Source organism: Entamoeba histolytica, genomic scaffold (genome assembly GCF_000208925.1).
Source record: "Entamoeba histolytica HM-1:IMSS scf_1104750516361 genomic scaffold, whole genome shotgun sequence".
NCBI classification, from domain to species: domain Eukaryota; phylum Evosea; order Mastigamoebida; family Endamoebidae; genus Entamoeba; species Entamoeba histolytica.
The window spans coordinates 27,462-50,936 of record NW_001914942.1 but is presented as its reverse complement, the minus strand read 5'-3'; the positions used below and the strand labels follow the sequence as shown (position 1 = coordinate 50,936).

Sequence of the window (23,475 nt, the reverse complement as noted above, 5' to 3'; positions counted from 1 at the left end):
ATTTAATTAATGAAGAGTAAAGAAATTTACAAAGAAAAAGGGAAAATATAAAGTGTTAGTGAAAATAAATTCTTTTGTTTTCATTTTTTTAATTCAATTTTATTTCTATGAGTCATAAAGTATTTTTAAAGGTTTTTGAATATTTCACTTTATTTACTTAACTTGATTAATTTTTTTTCAAAATTAGTTTGAAGAGAAATATTTTCAAATTAAAGTCTTAGACAATAAATAGAATGTTTATTTTTGTATATTGTTATTGTTCAAGTTTTTGACTAATTGTACTTTTATTTAATTTCAATAAGACTCAATAAAAATAATTGGATATTTACTACTTTAAGTGATAATAGAATTTAAATTATAATTGATTTCCAAATTTTTTATTTATACGAGTAAAAAGAGTTATCCATTGTTTAGTGTTAGTTAGATCAAAAAATTTATCAGATACAGAAGCTTCAATTTGTTTCATTGCTTCATCACGTTCTTCTATTTTCATGAATTTTTTTGAAATAAGTTCAGAATTTGTAGTAATTTCAAGAATGTCTGGATATTTTAATTGAACTATTGTTGTATTATTAATATTTAAAGACTGTTCAATAGTAAATGATGTTTGAGGTTCAGTTAAGTCAATGAAACTTTTTTTACAATTATCTACAACAATAAATATAATATCATTACAAACAAGCATCTTTTTATATGACTTTCTTCTTACAATTCCATTTGGAATTAAATCAAAGACTCCAAGACAATACCTTCCTTTTATATTAATTTCTGGTTGACCAGTTAGATTTCCCCATTCATTTAATAAATCTTTTTGTTTACATCTTGAATTAATTAAAGTAGTAAAGAAATAATATATTTTATATGCTTCTTTTAATGTAGAATAATCAGGGTGTTTTGGGTGAGTATATTTTAATGCCTCTTTTATAAGCATTGGATATTGCATAACTCTCATTGAAGGTTCTTGTAGTAATCCACTTAATCTTCTATTTTGTAATTTACCTTCATTGACAATAGATAAAACTTGAGTAGTAATTGATAATTTTTCTAATTCTTTCTCTGCTTTTATTGAATTTTCACTATCACTAACATAGATCATATAAGGACTTAAATATTTAACACATTCTAGAAGATGACAAGAAACATTCTTAAATACTGTATAATTTTTCATTGCATCATTCATTATATTACAAAATAATTGTGAATTTACACTAATTTCTTGATATACTGAAAATGCTTTTTCAACTAATAAACGATTATTTTTACTTAAAGTTAATAATGGTTTGTAAATCTTTTTACATACTTCATTCATTCTATTACTATAACTTTCTTCAGTAGTTAAGAATTCCATTAATGCCGCTTTTCTTTTAGTCATTAGTTTTATACCAAAGACTCTTCTTGTTAAATACCCTCTAATAATTGATTGAAATAAAATCAATATTTTAATATCTACATCTTTATGATCAATTCTACTTTGAAGTGCATTTAGCTTTCTTAATTGTAATGTAAGTTGAGTAATTTCTACATTTGATGTATGTGTTGAACTTCTTCTTGGTGTAATAAATATTTGAGAAGAGTCATCACTTTTATTTCTATTTTCATGACTCTTAACTATTAATCTATAAGGAATTCTAAATGCTTTATTAGTATGAAGTAATTGACCTGATTTAGCTAAAGACATTTGAGGTGATGTAGAATTTCTTGTTGTTTTTGGAAATGTGGTTGGAAGATTTGGCATTGAAGTATATGCATCTAAACAGTTTACACTTAACATAAGTGTGACTTCATAGTTCTTTTTGAGAATCAATTTTCCTATTCTATTGAATTTTTATCTTTTAAAGAAGAACTGTTCAATGAAAATTCATTTTTCGAATAAGGAGTTTTTTTTCCTTCAATGTAATTTTTTCTCCTTATGTCATGTTATAAAATTCGTTTATATTTAACTCAAGGAGTTAAAATAGTCATAAATATTTTAATCTAATAACCAGAAGTTATTGAAAGAAAAAGTTTTAAAAAATATCAAACTTTTTCAACCTAAAAAAAGTATTATAGATGAAATGAAAATTTTTACCTTAAAAATTTTAAAGTACATTATAATAAAAGAAAAAATTTTTAGATTTAATTTTTGATTTATTAGCACTTTTAAATAAATGTTTTACTACCGAAAAGAATGGTTTTTTTTGATACTATTATAGTATCAATTTTGATAAGGATAATGGTAAGATAATCAGTAAGTTTATTTAATACAATTATCTTTATTTACTATGAACTTGTATTATAACTTAAAAGTCAAATATACATAATTTAAAAGAATACAAAATTGTGGATAATTATTTTATACAAAATTAAACAGTTGGTCAATTATACTTTTCAAAAACAATTTAATGTATCAATAATATCATGTTATTTAATTTTATCTACTATAATAATATTGAAGTTATAAAATAAAAAAAAGAATAAAACTAAATGATTTTTTTATTGGAGTGAACGTAACTCATTTATAATGTACGAAATCATGAATCAAATCATTAACAGTTTGAGACCAAGCATCAAGACATTTATAAATGAGTTGTCTAAATGCCTCTTTAGCCTCATCATCATTTTTATCAAACATGAACATATTTCTCATATATTCAATATCTTTAGCACTTTGTAATTCAGGAATACCTGTAGCAAGCATTAGTCTAAATAAATAAATAAACAATGGACCATGTTTTCTTATAATGACAAAAGCATTCATACAAATTTCTTCAAATTTCACAAATTGTGGAGACCCTTTACCTCCAAGAACATTAGCAAAATGTTGAGTAAATTTAAATGGTGTTCTTTCTCTTTTAACTCCAAATTTTGATTTAAAATTACCAAGAAAATGTCCAAAGTCAATATGGAAGAATTTACCATCTCGACTAATCATTACATTGTCACTATGTCTATCTCCAATACCTAAAATATATGTTGCTACACAATATCCTGCACATGAATAAGTAAAGTTTTCTACTGCTTCTTGGAATGTTACTTGACTTTCTGGTCTGGCACATTGTTCCTTAAGCCAAGTAGTCACTGCAGTATCTTTAATAACACTAAACTTACTTTTATCCATAGCCATAATTGCTCCATACGTTTCTGAATTTTTAACAAGTTCTAACATTCCTATTTCATTTCCTGTAGCAATACAAAGATATGGTAACATGCATAAATCAAGACCATTATTTTTCCAAATGGTATTCATTAATCTAATCATTTGTAAAGTTAAGATATCTTGTCTTAAATCATCCCCAACTTTTTGAATAACCATAATTGGTTCTCCTAATGGATCTGCATTTTCCAATACTAACATCAATGGTTTCTTTTTACTACTAAATACATTTCCAGTATTTGGAATTGGTTTTTTTATTCTAAATCGTGCATCTAATGGTAAAGACATTTCATCAGGATATTCTAATTTTGCTAGTGAACTCTTTAAATGAGCTTTCTGTTCATCTTTTGTTCCAAGTCGTTTTACTTCATTGGCAATAACAACTAATTGATTTTGGAATGTAACTTCTTTCTCTAATTCATTTTTATATCTTCCACATCCATTTAAGAATGCTTCCATCAAGACACCATATCTTCCAGTAACTCTAGCATCATGAATTTCTGCTTTTAAAAACCAAAACAAATTATGACCAATTCTTCTTCTATTCTTTAATGACCTTTCCAATAAAAATGAGGCTAATGTAGAATGGTGATGTAACTCAAATTTTAATGCTTGAACTAGTTGAGGTAAATACATTACTAATTGGTCATCAGTCATAGTATCAATACACCGTAAAGCAAAACCTCTTATTTGAGGATCTGGGTATCTAAAATCTAGCAATTCAATAGCTTCTCGAGGATCTAATAATGGCCATTTGCTTAATAACCTATGTAATTCATGTACTTCTGTTGGTTGGCAATAGTTTACAGAATTCAATAAACGAGCAAGGGCATGTGGATTTGTCTTTAATAATGAATATCTTCTTTCCCATAAACATTTTAATTCTTCTTGAGTAAATACTGCCATAGCATCAGCATCAACTATTTTTTTAAATGCATCTAATTCTTCAACAGTCATCTTTTTTTCTGATTCTTGTTCTAATTCTACTTGCATTTCTTTTTTCTTAGTAATATATGTATCCATTCGAATTGGTTTAGTTAATGATGGAAATTCAACAACAACTTTCATCTTTGAACTTACTGCATTACAACACATAGCAATTGGATTTGGTTCACTTGCCCATAAATAATATTGTTGTTCACCATTTAATAAATCATTTGTATAATTAACAATTTTTGTATTCACTGTTCCAAGACATTTATCATTTTCACCAATCTTTTCTATTTGGGTATTAACTATGGAATTAGTCATATACACTGAATAAATCATTTTTGTTTCAGCTGGGAGTGTAGCAATTAATTGAATAAAAGTAAATTTCCATTTAGGAGAAGCTAGTCCATTTTTAACTTCAAAAACTGTTGAATATAATGCTGGACATAATGACTTTTCTCCATAATACAACTCTACTTTAAAATAACAAAGAAAATCAGTAATCATTTGTTGTTCTTCTTCATCTCCTTTTTTTGTTTTGATATAAGAACATAAATTCTCTACAGAAACAACTTGTGCACTTAATTGGTCTGTACAAAGCCTTTGTGAAACTCTTTTTTCATCATCAAATGCTTCCCATAATTCTGATGCAAAAAAGGAGTCAAGATAATTTAAGACTTTTCTTTCTTCATCATTAATTTTACATGAAAATAACCTACTTTTTTTAACTAATTCTAAATGAACTGCTTCTCCATGTAATGCACATCTTCTTATATAATCATAATCACTCAATAACCAATTCTTTCCATTAACACGTTGTGGTACAATATATTCATCCCATCCAACTACTTTTAAGATATATTCTGATGGTTCCTTTCCATTAACTACACCTTCTCCTGCTTTCTTTAATTCATTAAAAGCACTGTCAATAATCCTATAAACAAATACTTGTGGTGTAATTGAGAAAATAGCTGTAGTTTTATAATCTTCTCCAATAATTTCAACATCAATACTTTTAATAGTGTCAGGAATATTAGGTTCACTTAATGTATAAGCAAACTCATTTTCTTCTTTTAAATTAGAATCGTATTTAGCTTCTATTTTACTTGATAATACACGTGTTCTTGCAAGTGATCTTCTAAACACAAATATTTCTTCTGCATCAGTATTTAGTACATCAACATATGTTTGTCCAATAATTTGATAATTCTCTTTTAATTGATTCATCAATTTTGCCAATATTCCAACACTCTCATATTTTTCTGCTTGACTTCTCTCAATTAGTTCAAAGGCTGGGATAATTCCATATTCAGTACATGACTTATAAAACCCTGTCTCTTTCACTTCTGAACCTTCCATAGAATCAACTATCTTAAATGGAATGTTTGGAACAACAACACTATAAACTCCAGTCAAATGAAGTGTACTTTTAATACTGTCTATAATATCAAGTGGTGATACGGTAGATGAATATGTAAATGAATGTATTTCTCCTTCATGTCGAATAAACACATGAACAATAGACCCTTGTGATTGTGAATTAACTACTGATGAATGAACAGACTTTTTCATCTCAAATCTACTTAAATTTTAGATCTTGAAACATATTTTTTTCTTTTTCTTCTTTTTTAAATGCCTTAAATAAAAGTTTTTCTTAGGAGAATTATGTTTTTTTAATAACAAAGTTTTATTTTTATGTTTTTGATAATTATTAAAAAGGTAAAAATATAAAAATGGTACAAATAACATATGTTTAATACTTTTCTTAATGAACAATTTCAATAGAAAGTAAGAATTTGAAAGTTGTTAACTCTTCCTTAGAAAAAAGTTGTAGAACTAAAAACATAAATATAACTAATTACAATAAGCTATGAATAGGTTTGTTATTATTGAAAAAATTATTAATTCAAAACATTCATTGAACAAGGTTTAAAGTTAATATTGCTGTGGTTGGTGGAAGAGGAGTAGGAAGAACGTCATTAGTAAATAGATATATTAAAGGAGAATTTGATAACAAAGAATACAATCCCATTGATGAATCAATAAATGTCGTTTGTCATACTTGTGGAGACTTATTAAAAAATTAAAATTTAATAATATAGATGTATAGAACAATTCAAATAGAAGGACATGTTGTAGAACTTCAAGTTTGTGATATTTTATATGACAACAATTTCAAACCAAAAAGTAAAGACTTTGACATTGCTTTTGTTCTTCATGACGATTCACATAAAGAGATAACTGATAAAATTTTTGAAATGATTGAATCTTTAGATACCCCACCTCAATCTAATCGTTATCTTGTCATCACTAAAACTGATCTTGAAGAGTCATTTCATAAACAAAAAGCACCAAACATCGACCGTTTTAAACTTCAATACCGTTTTGCAAAAGTTTGTTTTGTATCTTCATTAACAGGTGATGGTGTTGACGAACTCTTTATTTCAGCAGTTGCTAAAAGTCTTAAGTCAAAAGAACCAGAACAATGTTTTAGTGATAAAAAACAAAAGAATAAATGTGTGGTGATGTAATAATTTACCTGTGATATTTATCAGGTGTTTTAATGACTGTCCAAATAAAAAAAAATAACAAAGAATTAAAAAAAAAAATAAAAAGAACTTAGAATAGAATAAATATTATAAATAATAAGATGAATGAATCATTCAATGATATAACAATTCAATCAATGAAATATTTTACTTGTTTATTAATAGTTTTTTCTATGATATATTTGTTATACTTAGACTATACAATGATTACTTTGTATGGACAAGCATTGTTTGCTTCATTTTTTTTAGTTTTGTGGAGTAATATTAATAAAAAAGTTTTTGGGCTATTTTTTGTGCTATTGTATTAAGTTATCCATTTAATTTATTGGTTAAATTAATGGAATATATTGATAAATTTATTTATCCATCAAATTGGTATTCATATTTATTTTATTTTGTTATTGGAATAACTCCATTAATCCAATTAGTTATTTCATCATCACCAAATCTTTTTACATTAATACCATTACTTGTTATAACAATTTTCTTATTTGTTAATAGAAGAACATTAGCTTCATTTATGATAATAACTATATTATTGTCTCTAGTAAGTTTATTATCAACTGTAGTAATTAAACAATCAATAATAGAATTTCACCAATTAATTAATACTATAACAAAACTTGTTACTAATTTGTCTGAAGATTCTGTTAATTTACTTATTTCTAGAGTTGAAGAAAGTTATAGTGGACAAATAATATTAGAATACATGGATAAACTTGGTCTTATGAATTATTTGTCTTTAAAAACAATTAAACCTGCAGTATTACAAGGATTAAAATTATTAAGTAGTCAAGTCCAACCATATTTTTTGATCAATTTAGCTTCTTCAGTTACAGACAATATATTTGCATTTTTTATATTTATTTACAGCTTATTATATTTCTTAATATATCAAAATACTATTCTAAATGGTATTTCTCAACTAATTCCTTTTGATGTTGAGGTAGTTCAAATAATAAGAAATGGAGTTGCATCTACTTCCTTACGTTTGATTTTAATGAATTCCTTATTATTCATCTTTAAATTTACATTAACTTTTGTTACTTTTTCTTTGGCTCATTTACCTTATAAAATGGTTTGTAGTATAATTTGTGCTTTGTTAGCAATTTTACCAGCTTTTTCAAATATGATTGTTTGGCTCCCTGCTGGTTTAGTATTATTTTTCCAAGGAAATACTACAGGAATGATATGGTTTATTAGTGTTCATGCAGTAACGTATTTTATTATTGATGGTTGGTTCTACTCATTTATTCCAGATATTATTCCTTATTTTGTTGGTTTGAGTGTAGTATTTGGAGTGTATGTATTTGGTATTACTGGATGTATTTTAGGTCCATTAGTATTTGTTATGACTATGACATTAAAAGATATTTTTATTCTTCAAAATCAACGTCTCAAACAAAAAATAAAACAAGATTAGCTTAATTTTATGTTTTTTTTACATATTTTTCTAAAAATTTCTAAATGTATGAACAGTTCAACATAATAAAAATGGTGTATTACATATTAGTTATATGGTGAAATAAAGAATAGACATAGTATCTCGAAATACTATAACCATGAAAATTAGAATGTAGCAGTTATTATATCTTAATATAAATTTTACAAAACCTCAAAGAAAGATCTAATTTTGTTTTAATCTAAAAAAAAAGTCTTTTTAAGATTATAAATCTCCTATTTATCAAAAATATATCTTTTTCTTTCTTCAAGTTTATGAATATTCTTAAAAATAAATTATAAAAACTAAAAATGAAGAATATTAGATTTAATGAAAAACTATTTACCTATTGGACCACACAGTCCAACTGAATTTGAAAAAAGGATTGATGTAATGGTAATAACAGGAGTAATTATTGGATTATTTATTGGACTATTTATTGGTTTAATATATAGTGGAGTTGGATTTATTAATTTTTGTATCTTCGGGATTTTGTTTTTAGTATTTCATATTCTTGAGTTCTCATATGTTGCCGTTTGTCATCCAGAATCTGTTAGTTTTTCTTCGTTTTTATTAACTCATTCCAATGAGTTTTTGTTAGCATTAATTTTTGCTGTGACTGAATATTGGATTGAATATTTCTTCTTCCCAAATTTAAAGACATGTCCATATATATATATTCCTGCTTTAATCATTTGTGTTATTGGTCAAGTTATTAGAAGTGTTGCTATGTTTTATGCAGCAAGTAATTTTAATCATGTTATCGAAACTTCTTCAAGAGACAGTCATAAATTGGTTGATGATTTCATTTATAAATATTTACGTCATCCGTTTGTTTTTAATTTGTGATTATTTTTTATTATTTTGACAATATAGTTCTTACTTCGGTTGGTTTTATTGGTCAATCTTCACTCAATTCGTTTTAATTAACCCAATTTGTATTGTCCTTTATGCTTGGGCTTCATGGTCTTTCTTTGCTGACAGAATTCCTTATGAAGAAGCTACTCTTTATCAACAATTTGGTAAACAATATTCTCAATATATGAGTCACACATTTATTGGAATTCCTTTTATAAATTCTGTTAATCCTCCTGATCTTAAAACTTTGGATGATTAATAATTTCATTGATTCTTATCTTTTTGGTTCATTCTTAAAACAGTACAAATATTTGGATAATTTACTTATGAACTAAATATTACTATGTGATATGTTATTATTTGACAATAAACTTCTATTTAAACATTTTTATTCCTTTAAAGTCTAGAGAATGTTTAACTGCATAGCTATTTTTTTATACATTTATTAATTCAATTATCTTTTTAAATGAATCCGTACAATAAGAATTTAAATTATAAATAATTATATAATCCAAAATTACAATACAGTTTTTTGTATTGTAATATAACAATACGTTATAGTATTAATTTAATGACTCTGCATAATGAGGGTGAACTATGAAATATTCAAAATATCTAAAAAATACTTAATGGAAATATTCTTTAAGTAGTTAATGTACTAATGAAATCAAATTGATTAAATCAATTGATAATATCAATATTTATTAAATTCTAACTGAAAAGAGATTTAATAAGTACTGATAGTGAATAAAAAAAAAGAAATAAAGAAGTAAAACAACCAAGAGATAAATAAAAAAAGAGTAATTTATTATTCATATTTTAATTAATTAATAAAAAAAAATAGAGTGAATTTAGAAAAATAGAATAGAGTAAAAGTATTAAGGAATGGAAAGAAGATGAGAAAGGCAATAAAGAAGAGAGGAGAAGTGATAAAAAAGAAGATATAACAAGGTAAAAAAAAAAATAAGAAAATCAAAGAAAAAAAAAATATGTTTTTCAGTAAAAATTTAAAGTAACTGTATTTTTAAACAAATAACCAATTTTATTAATTATCAGTGTAATATAATAAAAAATATAAATTTTTTAAATAAAACTTAAATTAATATTTATTTATTGAAAAGAAAATGCAAAGTTCTTTTATTTCAGACTATTCTACTAAGCAAACATATGATGACTATATGAAAGTAATTAAACAATTACTTTCTAGTAATGCAAAAGATATATATGAACATTGGGGAATTATATGGGCATCATTAAGAATGTTATTAGAAATGACACCAGGGACATTAGGGAATAGTAAAATAAAAATTAGTTTGTTATTGTTATTATTATTTTATTAATAAAAAAAAACAAAACAAAGGAATAAATAATTTAAACTAATTCATAATAAGGTAATAATAATGATGATGTTATTAAAAGTAAATATTTAAAACAAATTCATATCATTGATTTATCAGAACAATCACAAATTAACTTTCAATTTTCTTTAAATAAAGAAACAATATTTCAATATAAAGACTTCATGAAAATATCTCAAAATCAAAGTTTTACTATTAATCGATTTAATGTCTTTTCTAAAGCTCTTAAAAGTGAAATTGGACAATTAATACAAACTCATTCTCCTATTACTTATACTTTTGTTCTTAATTATGAAAAAAACTCGGCAACAGTTCTTCATTTAATTTATCTTCCAATTCTTCGTATTTCAAATCAATCACCTTCTCCTTTTTATTTAGTTTGTATTACTATTCAATTGCCTATTCCTCATAAAGAAGTAATTGAAGAATCAGTTTCTTTACAACCTTCAGAAACATCTCAATATCAGAATTCTTCATTTAATAATTTGTCTTTAGCAACAGACTATGAAACAATTTTATCTGATATTTCAAGTTCTTCTCCAATAGAAACACAAATCATTAATGAAGAAGAAAAAATTAAAACACCAGAAGAATTAGATAATGAAAATAGAAAAAAAGTTTATGAAAGACAACAATTCTGTTTACAAACAATGCAAAAATTTGAAAATATTAAAGGATTATCAATTTATAAACAATTATTAGAATTATTAACTGACTCAATTAATATGATGATTTTTAATGCTACATTAATAATTTTTAGAAATATTTCAATTCAAAATTATAAACCAGAAAATGCTAAAAAATTATCAATTGATTATATTAATGATATGATTAGAAACATTTCTGAAAGTTTTGATGTTGCAGTAAATTGTATTTATAAACCTATTGAACCTATTTATGACCCTGACCAACAAATCATAAATATCACAAAAAAACCACTCTTTAGAAAAGAAAAGAAAAATGAATATCCTTTTTCTTCTCAATTTATTTCAATGGTTTTAACTGCTCATTTAGAAACTTATTTTACTATTGTTTTAGCTCAATCAGATAAAACAAAAAATTTCTTTCATTCATTATTTTATTCATTAAATCCTCCTCAATTTACAACAACTTCAAATAATCCATTTACTTGTTTCCCTTTCTTTGTACCAAGAAGAAATTGGTTTGTTAAAGCAATCTTTTTAACTGAATTAGAACAACGTTCTCTTTATGATATTCCATTACCTTATTGTGTTATTAATTGTCAAACTATGCAAGTAGCAATATCAAAAAGTTCTTCAATGTTTGAACATTTTTGTTATCGTGCAACAGCACAAATATCAATTGCGGCTAAAGCACTTCAATGTCAATTTCCAATTTCTGCAATTCCTCCTGATAGAAGTTTAAGATTATTACAAAGAAGTCCAACAACTGAAAATATTTCAACAAGACTTTTATATTATTATTATTCAAATCAACTCTCTCTTAGTTTTATTGAAATATGTAAATTCCTTGAATATTATCAACAAAAAGCTCGAATTGTTCTTTCAATTATCAAAACTGAAGGAATAAATATGACAGTTCTTACTGAATTAGAAGAACTTTTTCAATGTAATTCAGCTGATGAAATGATGTTAATTTTAAGTTTCTTAAAAAGTGATTATCCTATAACAGCACAGTTTTATGCTTTAATAGAGAAGAAAGTAAGAATTGATTATTAAATTTTATTAAATGTATTTCAATTGTATTTTTATTTTATGAAAAAAATATTAATCTTTCATTTTTAATTTAAATATTTATTACTTTTTTTTAAATTCAATTATTAATTATGTTATTGTTCTTTTTTTATATAATTGATTTACTGTTTTATTAAATGCTTCTTTAAATTTTGGAATTATTGATTGAATATATTCTGGTGTTTGACATACTGAAATTCTATAAAACCCTTTACACCCAAATCCACTTCCTGGAACTGTTACTATTCCATTTTCTGCAAAAGTTTTACAAAACTCCCATTCATCTAAAGAAGCTTCAACTTTTGGAAAGATAAAAAATGTACCTTCTGGACGAATGTATTGAATTTTTAAATCATCTAAACATTGACACATTAATTGTCTTGATTTGTTATACAAATTTATATCAACTGTTGCATATTTAATTAATGGAATAATCCTCATTTGAAGTTTATTTGTATGAACAAAGCCAAGTATTTCATTTGTTGTTGCTAAGGCATTAACAATTTGGTTATGATTTGGTATGTTTGGATTAACTGCAAGACACCCAATTCTTTCTCCAGGAATAGAAACATCTTTAGAAAGAGAGTATGCAATAGCAGAATATTTATAATGAAATATTGAATGAATATGAATATTTGGTTCTACTACTCTACAATAAACAGCATCATTTAATACCCAAATTGGTCTATTAATTTTTATTGAATATTCTCTAATTATGTTTAATATACAATCAATACTTTCTTGAGTATAAGATATTCCAGTTGGATTATTAGGAGAATTAAATATTACACAACGAGTCTTATTACTTAATTTTTGTTCTAATAATTGTTTGTTAATTTGCCATTTATCTTCAAACCTTGTTGGAACTTCAATGGCAATTCCTCCATAATTTTGAATATAAAAAATATATTCTACAAAATAAGGTGAAAAAATTATAACTTCATCTCCTGGGTCTAATATTGTTTTTAGAAATACATTACATGCACCAGCACATCCAGATGTCATAATAATATCTTCTGATGTAACTTGAACTTCCTCAAATTGATCTATAATACATGCAATAGCTTCCCTTGCTTCAAAATCTCCATTAGTAGAAGAATATCCATGACATAATGGCTCTTCTGTTGACGCAATAGTTTTGAGTGCATTGATATATGCATTAGGTGGTGGAAGTTGAGGATTACCTAATGTTAAATCAATTACTTTCTCATTACCTTTTTGAGCTTTTAATGAATGAGCCAAATTAGACATTCTCCTAATCATTGTTCCACCTAAACACTCTTGTTCAATATACTTAGAAAACATAAATATTCTTTTATTAACATTCACTTAATTTATATAGTTCATTTCATTAATCAATTCACTTTCCAAAATACTTTTCACTTTCTTCATCAATTTTTTATTATTATTATTTATGTTTTATATAGCATTAATTCACTGTTTAATTTAAGAAATAAGATATGCATACGTCATGATGACACAATGTTTTAGAGTTATTGAATTAAAAAAAACTATATTTAAAAACTAATTAAAATAACTGATTAACCCAAGTTACTTTTCATAGTGTTTGTAATACCTACCACCATACCCCTTTGGTCTAGCCCTATTTCTAAGATCATTTTTAGAACTACCCCTTTCTCTTTCTTCTTTTGGTTGTTCCTTTTTTTCCTCTGATTTAGCAACTTCTTTCTTTTCTTCTGATTTAGTGTTTTCTTTCTTTCCTCTTTCTCTTCTATTTCTGTTGTTTCTATTAACGTATCCTGGTCTTCTATTAAATCTTCTCTTTGGTCTATTCTTAAATATTTCTAATTGTTCTTCAGTAAGTGGTGCCATATATCCTGGGACATTAGTATCTTTTGGAGGGACTAATGAAAAAGTAATTTCAACACAGCTCATAAGTCTTGGGATAGAAATTTCTTTCTTATCTTGGTCACAGACAAATTTATCTTGAGAACTGAATAATTCACTCTTAACAATAACATGGCATGGTAATACTCTTTGAATTATTTGGGTTGCTCTTAATGCAGTATTTGCTCCTCTTCCAAGTCCTCTAATAGTAACTGATGGCTTGTTTTTAGTTTCAAGACTATCTCTTATAATAAATATAATTCTTGAGATATAGGAATTAGCTCCAATATGGATTTTTTCATCTTGTGGAGAATCTACTTTAGGTCTTTGTTGTCGTGTAAATGTTTTAACTTCAACTTTCTTCTCTTCAGACATCTTTAATTAATATATGTAGATTTATTTCTCAGTTCTAAATGATAATAGGTTTTTATGTTTTAGATTTTTTTTTAATTAGAGAAAAAAAATGTAAAATGTTATACATCACAAAAATTCAATCGAAATAGTTAATCCTTCACATATCTTTGTAGAATGGATTAGTTTCATTTCTTTGTTGTGGACCTTTAGTTTTCTTCTTTTTGTTATATGCATTTTGAACTTTTTCTTCTTGGAAAGGAGTAACAATGTCTGCTTCGGGTTTTTCTATTACCATTGTTTTTTGTTTACTATCATCACTTTCTTCATCATCTTGGTCATTATATAAATATCCAACATCCCAAAATTTGATGTGTCTACTATGAGAAGATGATGCTAATATATTTTTGTCTCTTGACAAAGCTAAACGTTCAATTGGAAAATCATGTTGACCAACACAACCTAGTAATTTGTGTGGATTTATTTGAACTACACGAATAATACCATCAGAACTACCAGTAATAATAGTATTTTTATTGACTGCAATAATACTCTCAATACTCTCTGGATGTCCTTTAAGAGCATTTTTTGGATATTCCCAATTATCCCATTCCCATACAAATAATTTTCCACTTTGACCACCACATACAAGTGTGTCATCTTTTTTTGTTATAGAAAGAGATAATAAATCTTCATTCATATTATCACTTATTCCAATAACTTTTTTTGAATTAATATTCCATGTTGACATACATCCATCACCTCCTGCAGCAAAAATAGTATTATCACAAATGGTTAATTGAGAAATATAATCATGATGTTCATTGAAAACAACAACACATTTTTGTTGTCTCATATCCCATACTTTAATTCTGCCACTTTCATCACCTGTAACAAAAATATTTCCTTTTACATCTAATGAATAGATACCATGTTTATGGGCTTTATCATTCTTTGCAAGAATTTTTTGATTATTTAAATCTGTAATAGTAATTGAACCATCAGCAGAAGTAGAAAACAAAAGATTTCCATTGTCATTAAAACAAACATCTCTTGTTGAATCTTCATGAGCTTTAAGAGTAAATATTTCATTTGGTTCTTGAATATTACCATAGTTATATAATCTAATAAGACCATGCATATCTCCGACAGCAACAACATCATTAGTTGGACTAAATTTAATATCTAACACACGAGAAGGACAAACAATATCATCAGGAATGATAATTTCCTCCTTTAATTCAATGGTCATAAGAAATGAAATAAAAAAATCTCAAAAGAGTTTCAACCCTAAATCCAATCTTATCAATTTTTCAAAAATCAAAAAAAATCTTAAAAATAATATTTTAAGGTTTTTTGTTTTTAAAAGTATTAATTTGGATTATGTGATCATTTCATCCCTTTACACAAAGAAAGCTGGTGTTATTCTTGGTGGAATTGGTTTTTCTGATTCAGGAACAGCATCAAAAATAGTAAAGTCTTGTTTCAAATCAGTTCCTACTCTCATAATACAAGCAATATTACCACATCTACCACAATAATTTGGTGCAGACCATACAGTAACCAATTTATTATCAAAATGATATTTGTAACCTTCTTGTACCACTTGATGAGCACGAGCAATTAAATCAATATTATTAACTTGAACAAATTCATTAACTGGTTTTGCACCAAAAACATATCCAGCACCTCTTGTTGATGGGACCATTCCTTCAACACTTTCATCTGGGTCTGACCACATTAAATCACAAAATGCACCTTCATGTGGAATTTCTTGATTTCTTTTTACAATAACTCTAATATGATCTATACTTCTTATTTCAGGTGAAAGACCACCATGAACACAAAAAATTTTACCATCAATAAGAGCAGCAATATTTAAATAATCAAATACTTCCATACACCATCTATACGAATTGGCAGTTCCATATTTTTTAATACATTCTTCATAAAAACCATAAACTTGAGTGACTTGTCTACTTTCGTGATTACCTCTCATTAAGGAGATTCTAGTTGGATACATTACTTTATATAACATTAATAAAGTAAATACTTCAATTGAATAACTTCCTCTATCAACATAATCACCTAAAAAAATATATGAATTTTCTGGTAATGAACCTCCAATAGAAAATAATTTCATTAAGTCAAAGAATTGTCCATGAATATCACCACAAACAACAACAGGAGATTGAATTGGTTGTACATTAGACTCTTCAATTAGAATAGATTTAACAGCATTACATAGTCTTTTAAAATCATTTTCAGGAAGAATATTACCTCCTTTAACAACTTCTAAACACTTCTGGTAGTCCATCTCGTAATGATTTTTTAGTTTTTCTTTTTGGAAAGTTAAAGATGGTTACTCGAATCAATAGGGAAGTTTCCTGATTTTTTAGTAATGAGTAAATCATAAAAGAAAAAGCAAGAAAGGGTAATTAATAATAAAAACGAAGTTTTCAAAAATAAGAGAAAAAAAATATTGTCTTTTCATTAAAATGAAGATTTTTATTTCTAAGAAAAAAGAAAAGTAATAAAAAGAAATCTATTTAATAGAGTGATACAAAGAATGGATACATCAGATTGATAAAATTTGAGGATTATTTTTATGAATCCAATATTGTAATGTACTTGGAGATAAATCACTATAAATTCCTGGATAAGTAACTTGAAGATATTTTGTTGCTTTAGATAATCCTAATATCTTAGCTTTTTCAACTGCAAGTTTCTTTTGTTCAGTTGACCAATATTTTTTGGTTTTACGTTCTTTGATAACAGTTGTAATTGGTTTTGCTGATTTTTCTTTAACAACTTCTAAAGGAGGAGGAGAACTTAAGATAACAGTTGGTTCATTAATTTTAGAATCAATAATTTTATAACTTCTAATATCGCTTGGTTTAAAGACAGAGAGATAGTTTGAAGAGTACATAAGTTTAATAATAAAATTTGAATATAAAAAGTTCTTTTATATTCACAGGGTTATATTAACTGGAAGTAAAATAGTGACCAAAAATGGTATCCAAAGAAAAAATCAGAATTCGATTTTCTTCTTTCTTTGTTTTCTTCTTTTATTTTTCAAAAGAAATTCAAGTAATTTGTTCAATAGAATTTTTTAATCTAATATAAACTTTTTCAAAGTACCTTTAATTAATATAACTTTTCTTTTTCTCTCTATTATTTTTTAAACTCCCTTCAAAGACCTTTTGCTTCTTTTTTATAGGAATATATTTATCCCCTAACATAGAATGTTGTCCTACTGACAAGACACTTTTGGTTTGGATTAAAGTTATTACTAAAATGAAACAATTTGAATATGACGGTAAATTAAATACACTCTTTTTCTTTATAATAATTATGAAAACTTCAGTGAAATTCAGCAACTTTTCTTTGTTTTGAAAAAATTTCTTATATAAAATTTCTTAAAATAATTATACTTGTCTAGATAAGATAGATTTTTATCTATACTCTGTAAAATAGTTTTATTCTTAATTATTTGTAATAATAAAATACCTTTGTTTATTTAAAATGATATCTATTTACCAAATAGTCTATTTAACCTCTAATACTGCAATTAATTTACTCTTAAGTTATTAAAATCTTGTTTTTATTCAATATGTCATGAATTTCTTATCAAAAAATACAAACAAAATTTACTAATACAAGTTAGTTGATTCTTTTATAAAATGTTTACTTGTTATTCACTGGTATCTAAACAATTTCTAGACTTTGTAAACCTACTCAATTATTATTGAAAAAAAAATGTATTTCATAACCTATTTTTAGTTTATTACCTCTTTTTTAATTTATTATTGAAGTATTACAACCTTATCAAAAAAAAAAATAATTAAATAATAAAGTTTAGTTATAAAATGATAATAAATGAAAGGAAGTCACTTAGAATATATCTATTTAGTAGGTTCTTCTTTTTGTGCAAAAGTTGAAGCAACAATAAGTGGTAAAAGAATAGTGGCATCTCCAATAACCTTAGCTGGATTACATTCTGGTTTAAAGAAACCTTTTGTTCTATCTGCAGCAATTTCTGAACCAGCATCTGATGCATCACACTCAATACTTGTTGATAACATAGCACAATAATCACAACCCCCTCTTCTTTTCATTGCATTTAATATATGATGTTTAGCAATACCAGCACCAACTAAAAGACATCCAACTTTTTCAGCATTAAAAGCCATTTCATCTATTTTTATGACATCTTGAACAAGATCTAAAACAAGTCCTTCATTTTTATAACTAAAGAAGAAGATCATATCACCAATACTTCCATCAGTAATCGCTGGAGAAAATACTGGAATATTATTTTTTGCAGCCCAATAATAAATTGAACTTTCATTATTAATAGATTCTCCCATTTTATGAACCAATTTTGATGGTGTCCAATGAACTCCATGTTCATTTTGTTCCTTAAGACATTCTAAGAGTAAGGGATCCATCCAATCTTCAAATTCACAATAATTAGAATTTGGTAAAATTAAGTTTCCTATTCTGTTATATCCATTTGGATATAATTCTTTGCCTTTAAAATAGAAATCACCAAGAAGTGTTGGGTGCATTGTTTTAATAAAGTCTTCTTCAATTCCACCTGCAGTAACTACAATAGCATCAACAAATTTATTCTTTACTAAATAATGAATAACTTCTCTTAACCCGCTTGAAACTATATTTGAAGACATCCCAAGGAATATCTTTGCATGGTTCTTTCTCATTTCATTGACTTGTTCTATACATAGCCCAAGATTTAAAGCCTGAAATCCTGTATATTTCATTTTTTCCATTACTTTATTAAAGTCAACTCCATTATCAAAATCATATCCAATACATTTCTCTCCTTTATATTCTTTTGATTCACCAAGAACTTTTGAAGTTACCTTAGCGAATTCTTCACCAGTGATGGACATTTTCTTTTCAAAAAGTTGTTACTAAGATTTAGGGTTTAAATAGATGATGTTATATGATAAGATTTTTGATATTATTTGAAAAGAAAGTAAGAAAAGGGTTTAGTTTAAGAATAAAAAACAAGAACATTCATGTTTACCTCTTTTGATATTTTTTGGAATTAAACGATAATAAATTAAAATACTAAGAGGTATAAGTTATACTGTCTTGTTGGTTAAATCTTTTTGGTATTTTAAAAGACACCCCGTGGAGGAACAAACATAAAAACACAAGAACTGAAGATAGGAATTGAAGGGATGTTAAGTTTTGAATAAAAAGAAAAGAATAACATAGTTTTACAAATTGTCTAAAAACATGAAGTGTGTTCATCCATATTTTTCCACGGGTATGTTTCATTAGTATTTGGTTAGTTATTTGAGTCATTGCTGAAGACAAACAATTGAATATACAGAGATAATAGTGACTAATTATCAAATCATTTTGAAGAAGTAATGAAAGGATCAAGAATATTATAACAGAAAAAGCAGATGGATAAAATAATTTAGCATAATAGTCATCTATTGTAAAGTATTTTGATTGAAGAACCATTGTCATTGCATCAAAGGTAATATATAACATTAATAATATAAATGAGGTTATACTGGCATTACTTACAATCACAAATACAAAGATGGTGGATAATGTAATTACTCCAATGACTAAATCATTTTGTTTGAGTGGAATTCTAAATAATGGGCGAAGAAGAATTATTGGAATGAATTTCATAGACTGCCCAAGGGTCTGCATTGGAAAAGAGAGAATAGACTGGAATAAATATAGTGATGTTAAACTAATAACAATACATATCCCTATCACTAGATATAATTTAATTGATGAATAAGAAGGTATTGTACGGTTAAATGGGGAGGATATTATTAAATGAGTTAATTTAACAAAGAATAAATGTTCAAAAATGTGTTGTGAGTCAACAATACCAACAATGGTTAATATAGTAGAACTTGATACGGCAAAAAAGATAAATAGTCCTGAAATAAGTAATAAAACTGGTTTAGAGAATTTTTCAGTATTAAATGAATAAGACATTATTACTTTAGCTTTGTTGTAATGTTCTCTCACTGAATAAATCATATAATCAAAATAGTCTTCTTTAAATGGTTTATTCTTTGTTTGTTCTTCATCTTCCATGTCATGAGGATTCCCATCTAATTCTCGAAAAATATTCTCTTCATATGAGTTATTAATAATAGGGTCAGTGATATCTTGTAAGTCAATCTTTTGAGTCATTAATAATGAGGAGAAAAATCAACTATTTTTTGAAGTTCTCAAATGTCAAATTTATCAAAAAAGATACAAAAATATCTCATAAAATAGTCAATCAAAAATATTATCTTTTCTTGTAAAGACAAGGTGAAAGATGTACTTTCTTCTTTAGTTTTTCCATTTGATTTTGGTTTAACACATAATTGTTTGCATTTTTACGAAAAACTAACATCACAAAAACATTGTTTTCATCTTCTTTGATCGTGACAAATCCAAGTTGTTCAATTCCATTGATAAACCCTTTAATTGATTTTAGTCGACTAATTGGTTCTGCAATGATCATTAGTCCATTAGGCTTTAATATGCGAAACCCTTCTTTTAAGAATAAATGGAAGTCTGTTCCCATTAATGATAAACAAAATACAACTGCATCACTCCATCCTTTTTGAATGGGTACTTTTGTGATATTTGCTACTTTGACTCGTTCATTTGCTTTGTATAGATCAAATGATTCTACTGTTCTGTCTTGGCATTCAAGTGATAGTCGTGCTTCTCCACATCCCATATCAACAATATGTTGAAGTTCTTTATTCTTTTTAATATATTCAATAATTGCATCTAATGGATTGACAGGCCAATGCTCAACTTGTTTAGCATACCCTTGATGGTATTCTTCAAATAATTCTGGCTTTTCTTCAAATAAGTGTTTTGCTTGGTCACCACGTGATGTATAGAGTAGTTCATTGATATATCTAAACTTTGATCCTTCAAGATCATTTGCAAACGACTCTATCAATGTCCCTTGTTTCTTTCCTCCACTTTTCTTTGGTTTTCTTTCTTCTTTTGCTTTTAGTATTCCACTTTGCTTTCCTCCTGCCAATACCTTCTTCTTTCTCTTCCCTTCCATTTGTTTTTTCTGTTTCTTTTTTATTTTTCCTTTTCTTCTTAAACTTAAAAACAATGGTATTTATCTAAACCTCCTTCTTTCTTTAACACCATAACACATTATCATATCTTTTCACTCTTCTAATTACCATTACACCTTGTCATATCCATTTTGTTTTGAATGTATTTATGAACAAAAACAACAGCTAATTGAATATGTATCAACTATCATTCATCCCAAACAACCATTATGCATGAATAAAGTAAAACACATTCATTTATTAACACAACACAAGTAAATCATTCAATAATTATATGAATATTAAGAGTTGAAAGTATCACAAACGTTCTGTAGAGGGATAGTATTATTACATTGAATAAACAATAAATAATGACATAAAACACTCACAAAATAAGAAGTTATAATTACATGAATAAGAAGAAAATGAAGAAGAAGAAAAGTAGAGTAATGAAAAAGAAACATAAAAAGAAGTTATAAATGATGAGAAGACATGTCATTTGAAAGAGAAAAGTGGTTAAGAATAATCACCGAAAAGAAAAACGAAATATAACAAGAATAAAGGAAAGTAATTAAAAGGGTAATAAAACAAGAAAGAAATGAAGAAAGAGAATAAAATGAAAGAACAAAAACGAAAAGATCAAGAGTAAGAAAGATAAAAGTAAAAAGGAGTAGAAGAAAGAAATTTAGGAGATTAATAATACTTAACAACACCATCAACTTGAAAAAAGCAAATAATGTTTAATCCATTTAAGTTCGAAATCGAAGAAGCAAAAGAACAAGGGATTAGAAATTATACTCTTCCACCTGAAATTAAAATTAATGGTGATGAAAATAGAGTATGTAAGACACCTATTGAAAAAAGAATTCCTGTTTTAAGAGCATCAAGAGAAGCTCGAAACAATTTCACACTCCAACAAACACTTTGTATTTGTCTTTTAAGTAGATGGTGTCGTATAACTATTAAAAAACCAACTAGAAGAAGTTGTGTAACTGAACAATTCTTCAGAATTAATTCAATTGAACATGAAGAAGATAAAATAGATGTTTATTCATTCCTTAAAAAACGATGTAATGAAATGTATTTATTTGACATTCAACGAGGAGTGAGTGAGAAAACAGCAATACGGAGATATCAAAACAATAAAAAGATCGAAGTTATTCATTTAATGGAAGATATTCTTCGAGAATATGGAGTTGAATTAGAAACTAAAACAACAGAAGGAAAATCAGGAATTAACAGACTTGAAAATATCACTGGAATTTATACTTCAAATCAAGTCATTTCATTTGATGATTTAATCGTTGATTTAATTAAAATTAATCATATCTTACTCAACAATGTTCTTCAAAGTAATGGAGAACTTATCATTAATCAAAATGAATTCTCTTTCAACTTCTAATTTATTGTTTTTATCATTCTTTGTTGTTTTTTAATAAAAAAGTAATAAAAGATAAGAGAATAAACAATATGATTAATGCATATGAATAGAGTATGATGTGTTATTAGACAGACTCACTATTTCATTTTAGTATAACCGTCATATAATGCTCCGTTAATGAGGGCTTTTAAATTTAAGGTAGGATTTTTTCCTAATAAAAGGCTACATTCATAACTAAATGAATAGTTTGGACTTGACTGTATTATTTGTGATATTGATAGTGTAAGTTTTTCTGTTAAGGTAGGGTCAATCTGTCTATGGTGAATAAGTTCTTTAAAAGTATTTTTGAAGCAATTTTGAATATCCTCAAAATTAAGAGTTATGCAATCAATAATAATTGCACCAATTGGACGTACTGAACATTGCGAAATAAATTGATTGTCATAAAATACAAGAGGCTCTATTGGTGTTGATATAATTTGTGTGATAATTTTATTTATGACGTCAATGTCAATAATTGGTTTTTTATCCACAAATAAAAAGAGGTTCAATGGAAGAGACTGACATGTAGTGAATATCTGAACTGTGGTTGAGTTTATGGTTGATGAATAACTTGCATCAATTTCAAATATGCTAGAAATAAATTGTTGTTTTGAAAGATCGTTCATATTTAATGAGAGTATTTGCAATCTTAAATAACGAGCTGAAATCTCATTGATTGTTGGCTCTATTGAATTCTTTGATAAAGTAGTATGGATGCATTGTTTTTTATTTGAACCTTTATCTTCAATAATAATTTCACATCCAAGAGCTTTTTGTTAATAAAAATTTT

General features: G+C 26.1%; 16 protein-coding genes across 16 annotated transcripts; 5 read left to right on the top strand and 11 right to left on the bottom strand.

Annotated features, from left to right (window-relative positions):
* Nucleotides 1-355: 355 nt before the first annotated feature.
* Nucleotides 356-1,771, bottom strand: EHI_006140 (Rho guanine nucleotide exchange factor, putative; the record flags this gene model as incomplete). The annotated part of the gene is made up of 1 exon (XM_648345.1): nucleotides 356-1,771. One exon carries the CDS (start codon nucleotides 1,769-1,771, stop codon nucleotides 356-358), a length of 1,416 nt encoding a protein of 471 aa, XP_653437.1.
* A 720-nt stretch (nucleotides 1,772-2,491) lies between these two features.
* On the bottom strand, nucleotides 2,492-5,635 carry EHI_006130 (phosphatidylinositol 3-kinase, putative; the record flags this gene model as incomplete). Its single annotated transcript, XM_648344.1, has 1 exon — nucleotides 2,492-5,635. One exon carries the CDS (start codon nucleotides 5,633-5,635, stop codon nucleotides 2,492-2,494), a length of 3,144 nt encoding a protein of 1,047 aa, XP_653436.1.
* A 530-nt stretch (nucleotides 5,636-6,165) lies between these two features.
* EHI_006120 (uncharacterized protein) lies at nucleotides 6,166-6,594 on the top strand (the record flags this gene model as incomplete). The annotated part of the gene is made up of 1 exon (XM_648343.1): nucleotides 6,166-6,594. The coding sequence occupies one exon, from the start codon at nucleotides 6,166-6,168 to the stop codon at nucleotides 6,592-6,594; it is 429 nt and encodes a 142-aa protein (XP_653435.1).
* Nucleotides 6,595-6,949: 355 nt separating this feature from the next.
* EHI_006110 (uncharacterized protein) lies at nucleotides 6,950-8,035 on the top strand (the record flags this gene model as incomplete). The annotated part of the gene is made up of 1 exon (XM_648342.2): nucleotides 6,950-8,035. One exon carries the CDS (start codon nucleotides 6,950-6,952, stop codon nucleotides 8,033-8,035), a length of 1,086 nt encoding a protein of 361 aa, XP_653434.2.
* Nucleotides 8,036-8,383: 348 nt separating this feature from the next.
* On the top strand, nucleotides 8,384-9,170 carry EHI_006100 (prenyl cysteine carboxyl methyltransferase, putative; the record flags this gene model as incomplete). Its single annotated transcript, XM_648341.1, has 2 exons — nucleotides 8,384-8,883; nucleotides 8,930-9,170. The coding sequence occupies 2 exons, from the start codon at nucleotides 8,384-8,386 to the stop codon at nucleotides 9,168-9,170; spliced, it is 741 nt and encodes a 246-aa protein (XP_653433.1).
* Nucleotides 9,171-10,035: 865 nt separating this feature from the next.
* Nucleotides 10,036-11,969, top strand: EHI_006090 (uncharacterized protein; the record flags this gene model as incomplete). Its single annotated transcript, XM_648340.1, has 2 exons — nucleotides 10,036-10,222; nucleotides 10,303-11,969. The coding sequence occupies 2 exons, from the start codon at nucleotides 10,036-10,038 to the stop codon at nucleotides 11,967-11,969; spliced, it is 1,854 nt and encodes a 617-aa protein (XP_653432.1).
* A 105-nt stretch (nucleotides 11,970-12,074) lies between these two features.
* EHI_006080 (aspartate aminotransferase, putative) lies at nucleotides 12,075-13,289 on the bottom strand (the record flags this gene model as incomplete). Its single annotated transcript, XM_648339.1, has 1 exon — nucleotides 12,075-13,289. The coding sequence occupies one exon, from the start codon at nucleotides 13,287-13,289 to the stop codon at nucleotides 12,075-12,077; it is 1,215 nt and encodes a 404-aa protein (XP_653431.1).
* Nucleotides 13,290-13,502: 213 nt separating this feature from the next.
* Nucleotides 13,503-14,207, bottom strand: EHI_006070 (uncharacterized protein; the record flags this gene model as incomplete). Its single annotated transcript, XM_648338.2, has 1 exon — nucleotides 13,503-14,207. The coding sequence occupies one exon, from the start codon at nucleotides 14,205-14,207 to the stop codon at nucleotides 13,536-13,538; it is 672 nt and encodes a 223-aa protein (XP_653430.1). The 3' UTR covers nucleotides 13,503-13,535.
* Nucleotides 14,208-14,308: 101 nt separating this feature from the next.
* Nucleotides 14,309-15,435, bottom strand: EHI_006060 (WD domain containing protein; the record flags this gene model as incomplete). The annotated part of the gene is made up of 1 exon (XM_648337.2): nucleotides 14,309-15,435. The coding sequence occupies one exon, from the start codon at nucleotides 15,433-15,435 to the stop codon at nucleotides 14,344-14,346; it is 1,092 nt and encodes a 363-aa protein (XP_653429.1). The 3' UTR covers nucleotides 14,309-14,343.
* A 112-nt stretch (nucleotides 15,436-15,547) lies between these two features.
* EHI_006050 (protein phosphatase, putative) lies at nucleotides 15,548-16,500 on the bottom strand (the record flags this gene model as incomplete). Its single annotated transcript, XM_648336.2, has 1 exon — nucleotides 15,548-16,500. The coding sequence occupies one exon, from the start codon at nucleotides 16,498-16,500 to the stop codon at nucleotides 15,586-15,588; it is 915 nt and encodes a 304-aa protein (XP_653428.1). The 3' UTR covers nucleotides 15,548-15,585.
* A 261-nt stretch (nucleotides 16,501-16,761) lies between these two features.
* EHI_006040 (uncharacterized protein) lies at nucleotides 16,762-17,112 on the bottom strand (the record flags this gene model as incomplete). The annotated part of the gene is made up of 1 exon (XM_648335.1): nucleotides 16,762-17,112. One exon carries the CDS (start codon nucleotides 17,110-17,112, stop codon nucleotides 16,762-16,764), a length of 351 nt encoding a protein of 116 aa, XP_653427.1.
* A 976-nt stretch (nucleotides 17,113-18,088) lies between these two features.
* Nucleotides 18,089-19,099, bottom strand: EHI_006030 (deoxyhypusine synthase, putative; the record flags this gene model as incomplete). Its single annotated transcript, XM_648334.1, has 1 exon — nucleotides 18,089-19,099. One exon carries the CDS (start codon nucleotides 19,097-19,099, stop codon nucleotides 18,089-18,091), a length of 1,011 nt encoding a protein of 336 aa, XP_653426.1.
* A 230-nt stretch (nucleotides 19,100-19,329) lies between these two features.
* On the bottom strand, nucleotides 19,330-20,381 carry EHI_006020 (uncharacterized protein; the record flags this gene model as incomplete). Its single annotated transcript, XM_648333.2, has 2 exons — nucleotides 19,330-19,443; nucleotides 19,614-20,381. 2 exons carry the CDS (start codon nucleotides 20,379-20,381, stop codon nucleotides 19,330-19,332), a joined length of 882 nt encoding a protein of 293 aa, XP_653425.2.
* Nucleotides 20,382-20,481: 100 nt separating this feature from the next.
* On the bottom strand, nucleotides 20,482-21,264 carry EHI_006010 (uncharacterized protein; the record flags this gene model as incomplete). The annotated part of the gene is made up of 1 exon (XM_648556.2): nucleotides 20,482-21,264. One exon carries the CDS (start codon nucleotides 21,262-21,264, stop codon nucleotides 20,482-20,484), a length of 783 nt encoding a protein of 260 aa, XP_653648.1.
* Nucleotides 21,265-21,998: 734 nt separating this feature from the next.
* Nucleotides 21,999-22,664, top strand: EHI_006000 (uncharacterized protein; the record flags this gene model as incomplete). The annotated part of the gene is made up of 1 exon (XM_649265.2): nucleotides 21,999-22,664. The coding sequence occupies one exon, from the start codon at nucleotides 21,999-22,001 to the stop codon at nucleotides 22,662-22,664; it is 666 nt and encodes a 221-aa protein (XP_654357.1).
* Nucleotides 22,665-22,780: 116 nt separating this feature from the next.
* EHI_005990 (uncharacterized protein) lies at nucleotides 22,781-23,311 on the bottom strand (the record flags this gene model as incomplete). The annotated part of the gene is made up of 1 exon (XM_001913705.1): nucleotides 22,781-23,311. One exon carries the CDS (start codon nucleotides 23,309-23,311, stop codon nucleotides 22,781-22,783), a length of 531 nt encoding a protein of 176 aa, XP_001913740.1.
* Between the last annotated feature and the right edge of the window lie 164 nt (nucleotides 23,312-23,475).